The following is a 15303-nucleotide window of genomic DNA, read 5'->3' as shown; positions in this document are numbered from 1 at the left end:
GTCTGAATTAATTTTAAGATGTATTTTAATTAATTGATGTCTGTTTTTATGCATATTGTGTTGTTTTTATGATGCTAGCCACTCTGGGCCCTGCCTTGGCCGGAGAAGGCAGGATACAAAAATTATTATTATTATTATTATTATTATTATTATTATTTATTCTCCTGCAGATCTAGCAAGGATGGAAGGCGGAAGATGGACGGTTGACCTGGTCAGGCTGTCTCCCACCACCTCTGACTGTTCTCTCCCAGTACCCTCAGAGAGATCTGGTGAGTGGCAGGGAATGGAGATGGGGACCTGGGGAGATGTTGGGAGTGAGGAAGCTCCCCTGGCAAGAAAAGGAGGAGGGGTGCAGGGCCAGAGTTCTGGGCTGTGAGAGATAAAAGGTAGAAAAGGAAAGGAATGTTTTTCAGTGGTGGCATGGGGGCAAGATTTTTGGTGGGGGGGGCAGGCCTTTTGTTAGGGGGGCAGCACTGGCATGATTGGCCAGTTAGTTAAGTATTTCTAATGTTTTCCCTGATCTGGGGGGCTGCCCCCCACCCCTCCTTGGCTATGCCCAGGAATGGTGGTGTGAAGAAAATTCTTTTTCAGAGTATAATGTGTTGTGTCCTGAATCTTCCGACACTCGCTGGTAGCTGCAGCAATTGCCAGATGAGGGACTGAATGGGCTACATCTCAGTATGGAGCCAGATTTCCCCCCAGTTTGCAGCAGCCAAGCTGCCAGGTCAGCAGTGAGAAACTTGTGGGTCATGGCAGCAGTCCCTCTCTAGCTCACGAAGCCATTTTCCTCAAACCGTGTTCTGCTGCCCTACATATCAGAGGTGGGGCGTGCAGGGGCCAGGATGTGACTGCAAAGGATATGTATCAGGATCCCGAAAGTGCACCGCTGATTGTTCCTTGGCACCTGAGACTTTCTGTCAGTGCAGGTCAGCTGATGAAACCTTATGATTATGATGCAGCACTTTGGGATCTTCACTAGTTGCAGATCTTGCAAAAATCCCTGTAATTTCTCTTACAAGTCTTATTAGAGGAACGTCTTTTTCAAAAGAGTGCAAAATGTTTATTCACCAGCTGATGTCGCTGTTTGAGTCACTCCCTCTCTGCGATTTTCGACCCCCTTCTAAATCTATGTCCGTCTATGTCAGTCTTATGCAATTCATTTCCGTTCCTCAAACCAGGAAATGTCGGTCTAAGAAAATGTCGGAGCGCGTGAGTCAGCAGAAGTACCGTATTTTTCGTCCCATAGGACGCTCCGTCCCATAGGACGCACGTAGTTTTTTGGGGGGGAAATAAAGAAAAAAATTTTTTCCTTTATTTCCCCCGCAAAAGCAGGTCGGGGAAACCGAACAAGGTCGAGGAACAGCGGGATGGCGATGCTGCGCCTCCCTGCTGTCCCCCGAGCTTGTGGGGCTGGCCGATGTCTGCCCGGCGCGAGGGGCACTCTGGTTCAGCGCACTCCGCCCCCCAGGTGGCATTCTGCTATCCGCAGCGTGGGGAGCCCTGGGGGCCTGTGTTTTAAATATGTTGTTAGCTGCATCGAGCCCGGTTTTCTGAACCAGGAAGGGTGGAGTATAAATAAAAAAAACATTTATTTATTTATTTATTTATTTATTATTCTGCAAACCTAGCGAGGATGGAAGGAGGAAGATGGACAGTTGACCTGGTCAGGCTGTCTCCCACCACCTCTGACTGTTCTCTCCCAGGACCCTCAGAGAGATCTGGTGAGTTCCAGGGAATGGAGATGGGGACCTGGGGAAATGTTGGGATTGAGGAAGCCCACCTGGCAAGAAAACGAGGAAGGCTGCAGGGCCAGAGCTCCGGGCTAGCAGTGATAAAAGGTAGAAAGAAAGGACATGAATGTTTTTTAATGGTGACATGGGCATAGTCAGAGTTTTGGGGCTGTTATCTACCAGCTCCATCTGGTACACAGGCTGAGACCCTACCTGCACACAGACTGTGATACATGCTATGGTTATCTCCCGCTTGGATTGCTACAATGCGCTCTAGGTGGGGCTGCCTTTGAAGGTGACTCGGAAACTACAATTAACCCAGAAAGCAGCAGCTCAACTGGTGACTGGGAGCAGTTGCCAGGAGCATATAACACTGGTCTTAAAGGATCTACATTGGCTCAGAGTATGTTTCCAAGCACAATTCAAAGTGTTGGTGCTGACCTTTAAAGCTCTAAACGGCCTCGGCCCTGTAGACCTGAATGAGCATCTCCACCTCCTTCGTTCTGCCCGGACAATGAGGTCCAACTCTGAGGGTCATCTGCTGGTTTCGTCACAGTAAGAAGTGAAGTAGTGGAACCAGCCCTGTGGAACACTCTCCCTTCAGATGTCAAGGAGATAAAGAACTACGTAGCTTTTAGAAGGCGTCCGAAGGCAGCCCTGTATTGGGAAGTTTTTAATGTTTGCTGTTTTCCCTTAATTTTAGCAGGTGATGACCAGGGCAATAATGGTTCTCGGGGCTCATCAGAAAGAAATAAGCATGAAGCGAAGAGAACAAATGATAGCCCTTCGTGTGGCAAAACGTTCAAAGGTAAATTGAGCCTCAGCCCACACTGCAGAATCCACTCAGAGGAGACACTGTGTAAATGCTTGGTGTGTGGAAAGAGCTTCAGTGACAGCTCAGGCCTAAAATCACATGAAAGAATTCACGCAGGACAGGAATCATACAAATGCCTAGAATGTGGAAAGAGTTTCAAGCGCCACTCAAACCTTACAACACATCAGGAAGTCCACAGCAGGGAGAAACCACATAGGTGCTCTGAGTGTGGAAAGAGCTTCAGTTGCAGGAGAAACCTTACAGAACATCAAAAACTTCACACAGGGGAGAAACCGTATACCTGTTTTGACTGTGGAAAGACCTTCCGTCACAGCTCAAGCCTTGTTTCGCATCAAAAAACCCACACAGGGGAGAAGCCGTATAAATGTTTGGAGTGCGAAATGAGCTTCACTCACAGCTCAAGTCTTATATCGCACCAAAGAATTCACACAGGAGAGAAATCTTATAAATGTACAGAGTGCGGAAGGAGCTTTGCTCACAGTGCTAGCCTTACTTCACATAAGAGAACCCACACAGGGGACAAACCATATAAATGCTTGGAATGTGGAAAGAGCTTCAGCCAGAGTTCACACCTTAGTTCACACAAGAGAACACACACTGGTGAGAAGCCATATAAATGCTTTGAGTGTGGGAAGAGCTTCAGTCAGAGTTCACACCTTACTGTGCATGAGCGAATCCATACAGGGGAAAAACCATATATATGTGTGACATGTGGAAAGAGCTTTAGTAACTGCACATACCTTGTTTGCCATCGCAGAATCCATACAGGAGAGAAGCCATATAAGTGCTTTGAGTGTGGAGAGAGCTTCAGCCAGGGTACAAGCCTTCATATACATCAAAAAATTCACAGAGGTGAAAAACCGTATGCATGTTTTGAGTGTGGAAAGAGCTTCACTCAAAGCTCAAGCCTTACATATCATCAAAGAATTCACACAGGGGTGAAACCATATACCTGTTTTGAGTGTGGAAAGAACTTCAGTCACAGCACAAGCCTTACATCGCACCAAAGAACTCACACAGGGGAGAAACCATATAAATGTTTGGAGTGTGGAAAGAGATTTGCATATGGATCTAACCTTACCTATCATAAAAGAACTCACATGGGATAAACCATATATATACTTGGAATGTGGGAAAAGATTTGGTCAGATTTCACAACTCATTTTGCATAAGTGAATCAAGATGGGGAAAATATTTCGATTCTTGTAATGAGGAAAGCACTTTAAGTGGAGCACCGCTAATTTGCAAGAAATAGGTTTGTTGGATTGGGAGGGATATAATAACCGTTGGGCTTGGCACGCTTATTGAATTTATGGAAAGGCAAAAATACACAGATTTCTCAAATCATATTGTAAGGAGATCACTTCTTAAAGTTTGGGAGAAATACAAAGATTGGTTGGAGCCTAAAATCCCATGGTGGGACTCTCCAGCAGAGGCCACAGTGTTGAAGAAAAAAAATACGTTGTGAAATTGGCCTACTTATAAAATAATTTTAAAAGAAGATAACCGACTGAAATTTAAAAGTTTCGAGGAATTAAGAGATATTATTACAGATAGGTTCCAATATTATCAATTATTCAAAAATTTAAAGTAGAAAAAAATAGTTCACCAAGAACCTCAAGATTTGAATCCAACGTAATACACTCAAAAAGTAAAACTCTCTCTAAAGCTTATCGCCTCCTCCTCCACTGGGAAGTCGAGGAGGAAGAAGTTACATCAGCCATGATACAGTGGTCTCAAGACTTTGGGTATGTTATAACAATGTCCCAATGGGAAAATCTGTGGAAGAATAATTGGAAATTTACCACGTGCTATGCCATAAGGGAAAACTTTTTAAAAATGCAGCACCAGTGGTATTTGACTCCATGGAAATTAGCCAAAATGTACAAAGCAGCCAAAAGTAACTGTTGGAGGGACTTCCGGGTTGGCGCCATCGCCGAATGGCGGACTCCCTCCGAGCTGGAGAATATAAAGAGGACTTTGTTACAAGGACTTTGCTGGCTAATTCTGTTACAATTTGACACAATATGGATATAAACTGTCGGAAAATAAGGAACAACAATTTGACTTTTGGAGTAGAGGATATAAAGTTACTACAATCCCCCTAGAGGGGTTTCGGGACATTACAAGTGGTCGTATGTGGAAAATTACTCTGAGATTCGCACAGGACTTATCTTCTGGGAAAGCAGCAAAACTGAAATAGTATTTTGTCTACAGAGGTGTTTACATTAAAAGGAGACAATAGAATTTTCTATTGAAGAAAGGAAGGGACTGGACGTAAGTTTTTGTTCCTGAACAACAAACCTCTGTAGAGATACCAGATTTCGGAATAAGAACGTTTTAGCAGCTGAACAAGACAAGAAACCTGAGAAAGTAAGGAATAAAAAGAATAAAGGACTAACTACGACACAGAAAGAACAATGGGAGGAGCAGCAAAGACCAAGGAAATTAAAGGCCTCTATTAGACTGGATTTTTGAAGTTAAACATCATTAAATAAATAAATTAAAAGAAAACCGGCAAGGTGGGATGGGAAAAAATCTGGCCATGGACTTGAGACCTCCAGGCTGACAACATATAGACTGATGGACATGGGGAATTCAAACCGGGGAAGGGAGGGGGGAGTTTTGGAATCCAAAGGCTATGTAACCATCTTTTTGAATCTTCTTATATTTTTTATCTTCTATTTCTTTATATAATTTTTGTATATCATGGTATTTTGATTTGACATGTTTAAAAAAAGGGAATTCGTGGAAGGAAATTGGGGTAGATCTTGGGGAAAAATCTTTTTTCTTTTTCTGTTAATGATGAGGGATGATGGTAAGATTGTATAATTTAAATTGGTTAATGGGTTAAACATATTAAGCTTTAAATTGGGAGTGAGAGCTTGTGGAATCAAATTAATGAAAGGGAAATATAGTCGGGAGGGGGAGGAGGGAGTCCTAGAAAGAAGATAACGAAAGTAAGGCTCTAAATATATTCTATCTTTTCTTTTCTGTTATATTTCTATATTATTGGAAACTCTAATAAATATGATTTTAAAAAAAAAAAAGTAACTGTTGGAGATGTGGAGATCAAACAGGCTCACTGTATCATATATGGTGGCAATGTAGCAAAATAAAGAAATTTTGGGAGGAAATCCGTTTAGAATTAGAAAAAATGTTAAGACTTTCCTTTACAGTGGGACCTTGGGTTAAGAACTTAATTTGTTCTGGAGGTCCGTTCTTAACCTGAAACTGTTCTTAACCTGAGGTACCACTTTAGCTAATGTGGCCTCCTGCTGCTACCGCGCGATTTCTGTTCTCATCCTGAAACAAAGTTCTTAACCGAGGTACTATTTCTGAGTTAGTGGGGTCTAACCTGAAGCATCTGTAACCTGAGGTGTCTGTAACAAGAGGTACCACTGTAATAGAAAGCCAGAGGCACATTTGTTGGGGATCACTGACTCAGATATTCCAAAATAAAAAAATTCCTTCCAGTAGCATCTTAAAGACCAACTAAGTTAGTTCTTGGTATGAGCTTTCGTGTGCATGCACACTTCTTCAGATACACACATCTGGGTGTATCTGAAGAAGTGTGCATGCACACGAAAGCTCATACCAAGAACTAACTTAGTTGGTCTTTAAGGTGCTACTGGAAGGAATTTTTTTATTTTGACTATGGCAGACCAACACTGCTACCTACCTGTAATCAGATATTCCAAAACAAATTAAAGGTATTTTTCTGTATGCAACAGTGGCAGCGAAAGTCCTTATAGCCATCAAGGTGGAAAAGCAACATAATTCCTTCCAGTCAGGAGTGGATTCAAAAATTGACTGAATATGCTGAATTAGATAGCTTATCAGGAAAAAATAAACCGAGAGCTGAATTTGTATCAAAATGGGAGGCCTTTAGAATATATCTTAAACAAAACTATTCCATGTTAAAATCTGTAGCTACTTTAGAGTGATCTCAGCAGTCTTTATTAATTGCGTATATAAATATTACTAAACTGTGTAATAATAAAGGACAAAAATAATAAGGACCTAACAGAAGCAGAAGACATCAAGAGGAGGTGGCAAGAATACACAGAGGAACTATACCAGAAAGAAATGGATGTCTCGTACACCCCAGGTAGTGTAGTTGCTGACCTTGAGACATCCTGGAGAGTGAAGTCATATGGGCCTTAGAAAGCACTGCTAATAATAAGGCCAGTGGAAGTGATGACATTTCAGCTGAACTATTTAAAATTTTAAAAGATGATGCTGTTAAGGTGCTACACTGAACAAGCCAGAAAGTTTGGAACACTCAGCAGTGGCCAGAGGATTGGAGAAGATCAGTCTACATCCCAATCCCAAAGAAGGGCAGTGCCAAAGAATGCTCCAACTACCGCACAATTGCACTCATTTCACACACTATCAAGGTTATGCTTAAAATTCTACAAGGCAGGCTTAAGCAGTATGTGGACCGAGAGCTCCCAGAAGTGCAAGCTGGATTTAGAAGAGGGAGAGGAACCAGAGACCAAATTGCAAACATGAGTTGGATTATGGAGAAAGCTAGAGAGTTCCAGAAAGACATCTACTTCTGCTTCATTGACTATGCAAATGCCTTTGACTGTGTCGACCACAGCAAACTATGGCAAGTTCTTAAAGAAATGGGAGTGCTTGATCACCCCATCTGTCTCCTGAGAAATCTCTATGTGGGACAAGAAGTGACAGTCAGAACTGGATATGGAACAACTGATTGGTTCAAAATTGGGAAAGGAGTACGACAAGGCTGTATATTGTCTCCCTGCTTATTTAACTTATATGCAGAATTCATCATGCGAAAGGCTGGGCTGGATGAATCCCAAGCCGGAATTAAGATTGCCGGAAGAAATATCAACAACCTCAGATATGCAGATGACACAACCTTGATGGCAGAAAGTGAGGAGGAATTAAAGAACCTTTTATTGAGGGTGAAAGAGGAGAGCGCAAAATATGGTCTGAAGTTGAACATCAAAAAAACGAAGATCATGGCCACTGGGCCCATCACCTCCTGGCAAATAGAAGGGGAAGAAATGGAGGCAGTGAGAGATTTTACTTTCTTGGGCTCCATGATCACTGCAGATGGTGACAGCAGTCACGAAATTAAAAGACACCTGCTTCTTGGGAGAAAAGCGATGGCAAACCTAGACAGCATCTTAAAAAGCAGAGACATCACCTTGCCAACAAAGGTCTGTATAGTTAAAGCTATGGTTTTCCCAGTAGTGATGTATGGAAGTGAGAGCTGGACCATCAAGAAGGCTGATCGCCCAAGAATTGGTGCTTTTGAATTATGGTGCTGGAGGAGACTCTTGAGAGTCCCATGGACTGCAAGAAGATCAGACCTCTCCATTCTTAAGGAAATCAGCCCTGAGTGCTCACTGGAAGGACAGATCATGAAGCTGAGGCTCCAATACTTTGGCCACCTCATGAGAAGAGAAGACTCCCTGGAAAAGACCCTGATGTTGGGAAAGACTGAGGGCACAAGGAGAAGGGGACGACAGAGGACGAGATCGCTGGACAGTGTTCTTTAAGCTACCAGCATGAGTTTGACCAAACTCCGGGAGGCAGTGGAAGACAGGAGTGCCTGGCATGCTCTGTTCCATGGGGTCACAAAGAGTCGGACACGACTAAACGACTAAACAACAAAAAAACTGTAAAAATAATATAAAAAATAATATTTTGGTATGGCAGTAAAGTTATTTAGAAAGAACTAAGGAATAAATGGGAGGTTGGGTTTAATGATAATGAGATTTTTTTTTTTACTTTAACATGAAATTGCAATCTCAAATTTATGTCATATTCTTTATCTTTATCTTAATAATAACAACAGATAGTTTAAGTTTTCTTTTCTTTCCCCCTTCTTAATTTGTACTCTTTATTGGTATTGTCTTTTTGTAATATTTTTTTCCAGTTATGTAATTTTTTTCCAGTTATGTAAGAGAGCTTCTTTCACTTCTTTCATTTAAATTCACGTAAATACAGAGATTACAATTACTTCCTGGCTTTCCGACTCTTCCTGCATCTGTATTTTATGCAAGGAGTAAAAATACATCTAATCCTAAGCTTTAGGAAGAAATTTCTGACTGCAAGTGAGATGAGCTACCTTGGAAGGTGGTGAACTCTCCTTCATTTTTTTAGGTTTTTCAGCAGAGGTCGGGTTTTTCCTGCATTGCAGGGGGTTGGTCTAGATCAGGGATTGTCGATCTGGTTCCTACCGCACACTAGTGGGCATTTCAGGATTCTAACTGGGCAGTAGGGGGTTCGGAATCCTCCTTCCATCAAGTCCTGGTGGGCGGTAAGGAAATTTTACCATTAAGAAAGATGCATTAGTGGGCGGTAAGTATAAAAAGGCTGACTACCCCTGGACTGGGACGCGGTTGGTGCTGTGGTCTAATCCACAGAACCTAGGGCTTTCCTATCAGAAGGTTGGCGGTTTGAATCCCGTGACGGGGTGAGCTGCCGTTGCTCGGTCCCTGCTCCTGCCAACCTAGTAGTTCGAAAGCACATCAAAGTGCAAGTAGATAAATAGGTACTGCTCCGGCGGGAAGGTAAACGGCGTTTCCATGCACTGCTCTGGTTCGCCAGAAGCGGCTTAGTCACGCTGGCCACATGACCCAGAAGCTGTACGCTGGCTCCCTTGGCCAGTAAAGCGAGATGAGCGCCGCAGCCCCAGAGTCATCCGCAACTAGACTTAACGGTCAGGGGTCCCTTTACCTTTACCCCAGAACTAGATGATTCTTATGGTCCCTTCCAACACTACATTTGTATTATTTTTTGACCTTGAGTTTCCGGTTCTGGTCTTGCACCATGGCGGCAGCTCCCTCGATATTGGAGGCAGGCACAAATGAAGGGGTAGGGAACGGAAGGGTTTAAGCATTCCTGGAAACCTCCTGGGGTATGAGGGAGCAGACTGACTCGCAGTCGCCTCAATGGCTCACTCCCATGCAGATCAGCATGGGGGCAGATGGAGGAGTTGGGTAATCACCTTTGCCATGATGCAACCCCCTTGGACCGCCATCAAAAGCGGAGGTTCTCCTTATAACTGGATTTTATTGGCTGTGCACTGGAGGAGATGTGGACACTAGAAGCTATATGTGGTTTGAAAGGAGTGAAGGTGGGGAGAACCTTGTTTTGACCGATGTCGTTGGGAAACAAGAGCTTAACCCCACCACCACCAAAAAAGAGTGTGGATTTAAGGAGGTGTTGACATACAACCTATTTTTAAGAGGAAGGACATTGGCTAAACAAAAAAACGCTGCCATAGAGGTGAGAGGAATTACACAAGGGCACATGAATAGCAGTGGTCCCCGAATGCTTGGAGAGAAAAACCCTTCCTGTCTAAGACAAGGAAGAAAATGGTGAATGTTTGAAGTTGATTCTTCCAACCAACGGAAAGGAAAGGCCTGTTGTTTATCTTGAAGTGGGATGGAGGGGGAGCTGAGTTGAGGAGGACGGGACTTCATCTTGTGACTTCAGGTCCGCCCTGAACCACGCTGGAATGACAACATTGGGACAACATTCCTACTGCCCAAGGTTGCGGTAGGAAAAACATCAGTGGCAAAGATATACCCATTTTGACTCTCCTGCACCGTATCTGCATAATGTAGCAATTATAAAATATAGATGCGCATTTACTCTCACAAGATTGAATATACTGCCTTCGGTTGTACTTGAGGGACAATTCCAACAAATTCCACACGAAAAACGATTATGTCCCTGTGGAGATGGCAGTACCGAATCAGTGGCGCATGTCCTTCTGGTTTGCATTCTTTATAAATATTTGAAGAGTGAGGTTATCACCCCTATTTTATTGTCCATTCCGGGTCTCCCAGCCACTGTCACTGTTTTTTTTCTCTCAGCAGACCAAGATGAGCAAGTGACATCAAAATTTGCAAGGTTTTTAGCTGGGGCAATTAGAATAAGATCCACTATCTGACTATTGATTCAAAACCCCAAATTGTATTTTACATAATTGAGTTTTTATCTTTTCGCCGCTTCCGCGCATGCGTTTGACATCATTTTGAGCACCTGCGCATATGTGAGCGGCGAAACGTGGAAGTAACGCGCTCCGTTACTTCCAGGTCGCTGCGGAGTGCAACCTAAAATTATTTAAGCTGAAGCGTATTCATCCCGAGGTATGACTGTACTAGGATAGAGAGCTGACTGCACCTGTGATTTTACAGTGGTACCTTGGGTTACATACGCTTCACGTTACATACACTTCACGTTACATACGCTTCAGGTTACAGACTCCGCTAACCAAGAAATATTGCATCAGGTTAAGAACTTTGCTTCAGGATGAGAACAGAAATTGTGCTCCAGCGGCAGCAGGAGGCCCCATTAGCTAAAGTGGTGCTTCAGGTTAAGAACAGTTTCAGGTTAAGAACGGACCTCCAGAACGAATTAAGTACTTAACCCGAAGTACCACTTTATGATGCACAATTTTAATCAATGTGTGCCTCTTTCCAACGTGTGTATGGAGGCCAAGTGATGCTAGACACACAAACACACAAAGCACCAATCTGCTAGGCCACATTCACTCCACATATCCAAATCCCCATGAAACCCCCTAAGATTTCAGGGAGCTTGTTTTGCTGGTTAAGGGTGCTGAGAGTTGTGACAATAAACTATTCTAGCTGGGAGCAAAATCTGTAGTGGCCGGGGGGGGGGGGGGAGGGGAAATACTGGCTCTTCAAGGGTTAAAGGCAGCGATTATATTGCTAGAGAGGACTTCCTGGGGGGAGAGGGAAAGCGTCACTTCCTCCTCCGTTTGTCACATTTGAACAGCTGCGAGGGAGGAGATTCTGCAGCGCGGAAGACTCTGCTTTTTGCCAGGTAGGAAAAATAGGGATATATTGGGGGGCGGGGAGGGGGCTCCGGAGCCAGAGCAGCTGCTTCGCAGGAGAGAAGCCCTCCGGGAGAGGGCAGTTTTGCAAAGGGGCAGCGGTGGGAGGGCGCATGCGTGGGGTTCCCCCCCCAATTCAGCCCCCCAAGAGCTGCGATGAGTGCAAAAGGCTTTAAGGGGTGCAGGGGCGCCCCAGGAGGAGAGCAGGCGGGGGAAGAGGCAGTTTCAGGGTGGGCTAGGAACCCCCCCCAAAGGAAAGGAGGCAGGATGGCTCTGGGAAGAGGAGGAGGGAGACATTCATGTTTTGGGGAAAGAGGGGGGGAGGGCAGGGTCAGCTGGAAACTCATTTCAGCTCTACAACGGCATGGGCTCTTTTATCTTCGATGCCTTCCCTGTCTGGGGGGGTTCAGGAGGAAAGCCCCCAAGGAGGGCGCAGTCTCTCTGTATAGCAGACCAGCCCTAGGAAGGAACCAAGGTGTTGGGAGAGATGGAGGAGGGAAGACTTTAAGGATGGGAAGAGGAGAACCACTGGCCATAAAATGTCATTAGTTTCTCACCACCAGCAACTGCTGCAGCAGAACTGGGGGATCCAAGCGCAGTCAGCTGCCTATACAGTCATACCCTTGCTCCACCTGGGCTACTATTGTCCACACTATTGCTCTTCCGGGTTTTCAGACGTGGTTTCTCAGCCCTGCCTGGGGACTGAATCTGGGGCTTCCTGCCTGCGGAAAAGATGCGCTGCCCTCGAACTACAGCCCCTTCCCCTAAAGTGGGGATGGGGGAAAGGAAATAAATGTTTTTAATGGTTGTGGGAAGAAGATCCACTTTCAGGCATGACTCCACTTTTCATGCATGGCTTCACAATCACCAGGAAAATGTCTTGGGCAGGAAACTGACTGCAGGGCCTCTGAGGCTCTCTTTTCTTCTTCAGGAACTTCTGAGCTCTTCAATCCAGGTGAGGATGGAAGGAGGAAGATGGACGGTTGACCTGGTCAGGCTGTCTCCTGCATCCCTCCAAGCAACCTCTGAGCGTTGCCTCCCAGGACCCTCAGAGACATCTGGTGAGTTCCAGGAGATAGGGACTTGGAGGGATGGAGAGTGGAAGCAAGGAATAAGATAAAGGGGGGGAGGTTTTACTGTGGAGGCTGTGGGTGGGCCCCTGATATATTGGGAGGCTTCCCCTCCGGCAGGAAAATCCTTGGAGGGGCTCTGAGGCCGCCTTTGCTTCTCCCTCACCCCCAAAAACCTTCAATCCAAGCAAGGATGGAAGGAGGAAGATGGACGGTTGACCTGCTCAGGCTGTCTCCTGCATCCCTCCAAACAATCTCTGAGCGTTGTCCTCCAGGACCCTCAGAGACATCTTGTGAGTTCCTAGGAAGTGGAGATAGGGACTTGGGGGATGGAGAGTGGAAGCAAGGAATAAGATAAAGGGGGGAGATTTTACTGTGGAGGCTGTGGGTGGGCCCCCGATATATTGGGAGGCTTCCCCTCCGGCGGGAAAATCCTTGGAGGGGCTCTGAGGCCGCCTTTGCTTCTCCCTCACCCCCAAAAACCTGCAACTTGTTTAGACTTCTGAGTCCTGCAAAACAGTTCCAAAGAAGCTGGATTTGTGGTCCTAGGAAGGACCTGAGCTGGGACTCCCCACCTCTGAGGCTGGGAGAGGTTGGCTCAGTTTCAGGGGGTTGGGGTGGAGAAGGAGAAGGAGAAATGGATGGGTGGGGGCTGGAGGAAAACCCTCCCTCAAGCAAGCAGAAAAGACAGGAGAACATAAAATGCAAGAAGGTCTTGACTTGGAGGAAGGCAGGGAAGAGGTCTTCTCCAACGTCTCTCACCTGGAGCATGTGCCAATATGTTTTTGGTTGCCAGAAGAGGAGGAATAGGCAGAGGAGCCCTGTATAGATATAAGCTTTACTGCGTTCAATGGGATCTACTTTCAGGTCACTACTGTGCCTCCCATGCCGTGAGGCCTCGAAGGAAGACCGCTCCCTGGTGCAAGGCCCATTCCACCTGGCCCAGGGGGCGGAGCCCAGACTCACCTTGAACAGCCAAAAGAGGCTCCTGGGAGGCCACTGGGACATTGCTGGAACAACTCTTGGGTTGGGGCAACTGGCTAAAATGCTTTAAACGGTTCTGATTTTGGTTCCTCTGTTTTGTTTTCGTCGGGTTGGTGTTGGTTAATTGTTTAGTTGGGGTCGGTGGTTATTTTAATTTGGGTATAGCTGTAAACATGTTGTTATTATTGTTGCTATTCTTATTATTGGTTTGTTTGTTGCCTGTATAGGATATTTCTGTTTTTTATGTTTAATGTTTTGGTCTGTTTTTATATATGCTGTTAGCTGCTCAGGGTGGCTGGGGAAACCCAACAGATGGCAGGGATATAAATTTTACATATATGCCCCATTTGGGCTTCTGCAGGGGCAGGAGAATATCTAGGGCAGAGGAATCCCTGCAGCTTCTCTGAGGCTCCTTTTACTTCTCCCTCCCACCCAAGGAACCTGCAGCTCGTTTAGGCTTCTGAGCTCCTCAGGAAGGATGAAAGAGGCTGATCCTCTTTGACCCTCTTTCTGCTAACACCACCACCTTGAAGATCCTGGGCCCCAGGGAAATTAGGCTGGCCTTGACTAGAGCCAGGGCCTTTTCAGACATGGCCCCGGCCTGGTGGACTGCTCTCCCACAAGAGACCAGGGCCCTGCGGGATTTGACATCTTTCCACAGGTCTCGCAAGACGGAGCTGTTCTGCCAGGCCTTTGGGCAGCATGGAGTTTGACTTACTTTCCTTTGTATAAAACAAGCCCAAAGGAGGCCCCAACCCGCTCACAGGTCCTTGTATGATCAGTGGAAACAGTTGGTCCTGGCAAGTATTAACCACTCTCAATTCCAACCTGATAATTGCCACCTGCTTAGATTTTAACTTGTCTGAATTAATTTTAAGATGTATTTTAATTAATTGATGTCTGTTTTTATGCATATTGTGTTGTTTTTATGATGTTAGCCACTCTGGGCCCTGCCTCGGCCGGAGAAGGCAGGATACAATAATAATAATAATTATTATTATTATTTTATTTTATTATTATTATTCCCCTGCAGATCTAGCAAGAATGGAAGGCGGAAGATGGACGGTTGACCTGGTCAGGCTGTCTCCCACCACCTCTGACTGTTCTCTCCCAGTACCCTCAGAGAGATCTGGTGAGTGGCAGGGAATGGTGATGGGGACCTGGGGAGATGTTGGGGGTGAGGAAGCTCCCCTGGCGAGAAAACCAGGAAGGCTGCAGGGCCAGAGTTCTGGGCTGTGAGAGATAAAATGTAGACAGAAAAGGAAATGTTATTCAGTGGTGGAAGGGGCGCAAGATTTTTGGTGGGGGCGGCAGGCCTTTTGTTAGGGGGGCAGCACTGGCATGACTGGCCAGTTAGTTAAGTATTTCTAATGTTTTCCCTGATCTGGGGGGCTGCCCCCCACCCCTCCTTGGCTATGCCCAGGAATGGTGGTGTGAAGAAAATTCTTTTTCAGAGTATAATGTGTTGTGTCCTGAATCTTCCGACACTCACTGGTATAGCTGCAGCAATTGCCAGATGAGGGACTGAATGGGCTTCATCTCAGTATGGAGACAGATTTCCCCCCAGTTTGCAGCAGCCAAGCTGCCAGGTCAGCAGTGAGAAACTTGTGGGTCATGGCAGCAGTCCCTCTCTAGCTCACGAAGCCATTTTCCTCAAACCGTGTTCTGCTGCCCTACATATCAGAGGTGGGGGGCCAGGATGTGACTGCAAAGGATATGTATCAGGATCCCGAAAGTGCACCGCTGATTGTTCCTTGGCACCTGAGACTTTCTGTCAGTGCAGGTCAGCTGATGAAACCTTATGATTATGAATGCAGCACTTTGGGATCTTCACTA

General features: G+C 45.5%; 1 protein-coding gene and 1 long non-coding RNA gene across 2 annotated transcripts in view; one reads left to right on the top strand and one right to left on the bottom strand.

The window, feature by feature from the left end:
* LOC308469360 (uncharacterized protein) overlaps nt 1–15303 on the top strand; it is a 48180-nt gene that overhangs the window by 9652 nt on the left and 23225 nt on the right. The window contains exons 3-5 of the mRNA XM_080991689.1: nt 1629–1721; nt 2434–2538; nt 14501–14599. Of these exons, the coding sequence (XP_080847815.1) occupies nt 1629–1721; nt 2434–2538; nt 14501–14599 (297 nt within the window). The remainder of the gene's footprint in view (nt 1–1628; nt 1722–2433; nt 2539–14500; nt 14600–15303) is intronic.
* Nucleotides 6020–15303, bottom strand: part of LOC308470208 — a 116129-nt gene continuing 106845 nt past the window's right edge. Inside the window, exons 2-3 of the long non-coding RNA XR_013982261.1 lie at nt 7745–10092; nt 6020–6243 (exon numbers count right to left, since the gene is read on the bottom strand). This is a non-coding gene — a long non-coding RNA (uncharacterized lncRNA). The remainder of the gene's footprint in view (nt 6244–7744; nt 10093–15303) is intronic.

Source organism: Podarcis pityusensis (assembly GCF_964106645.2).
Source record: "Podarcis pityusensis genome assembly, chromosome: 2".
Taxonomy (NCBI): domain Eukaryota; kingdom Metazoa; phylum Chordata; class Lepidosauria; order Squamata; family Lacertidae; genus Podarcis; species Podarcis pityusensis.
This window is presented reverse-complemented; position numbering and strand designations above follow the sequence as displayed.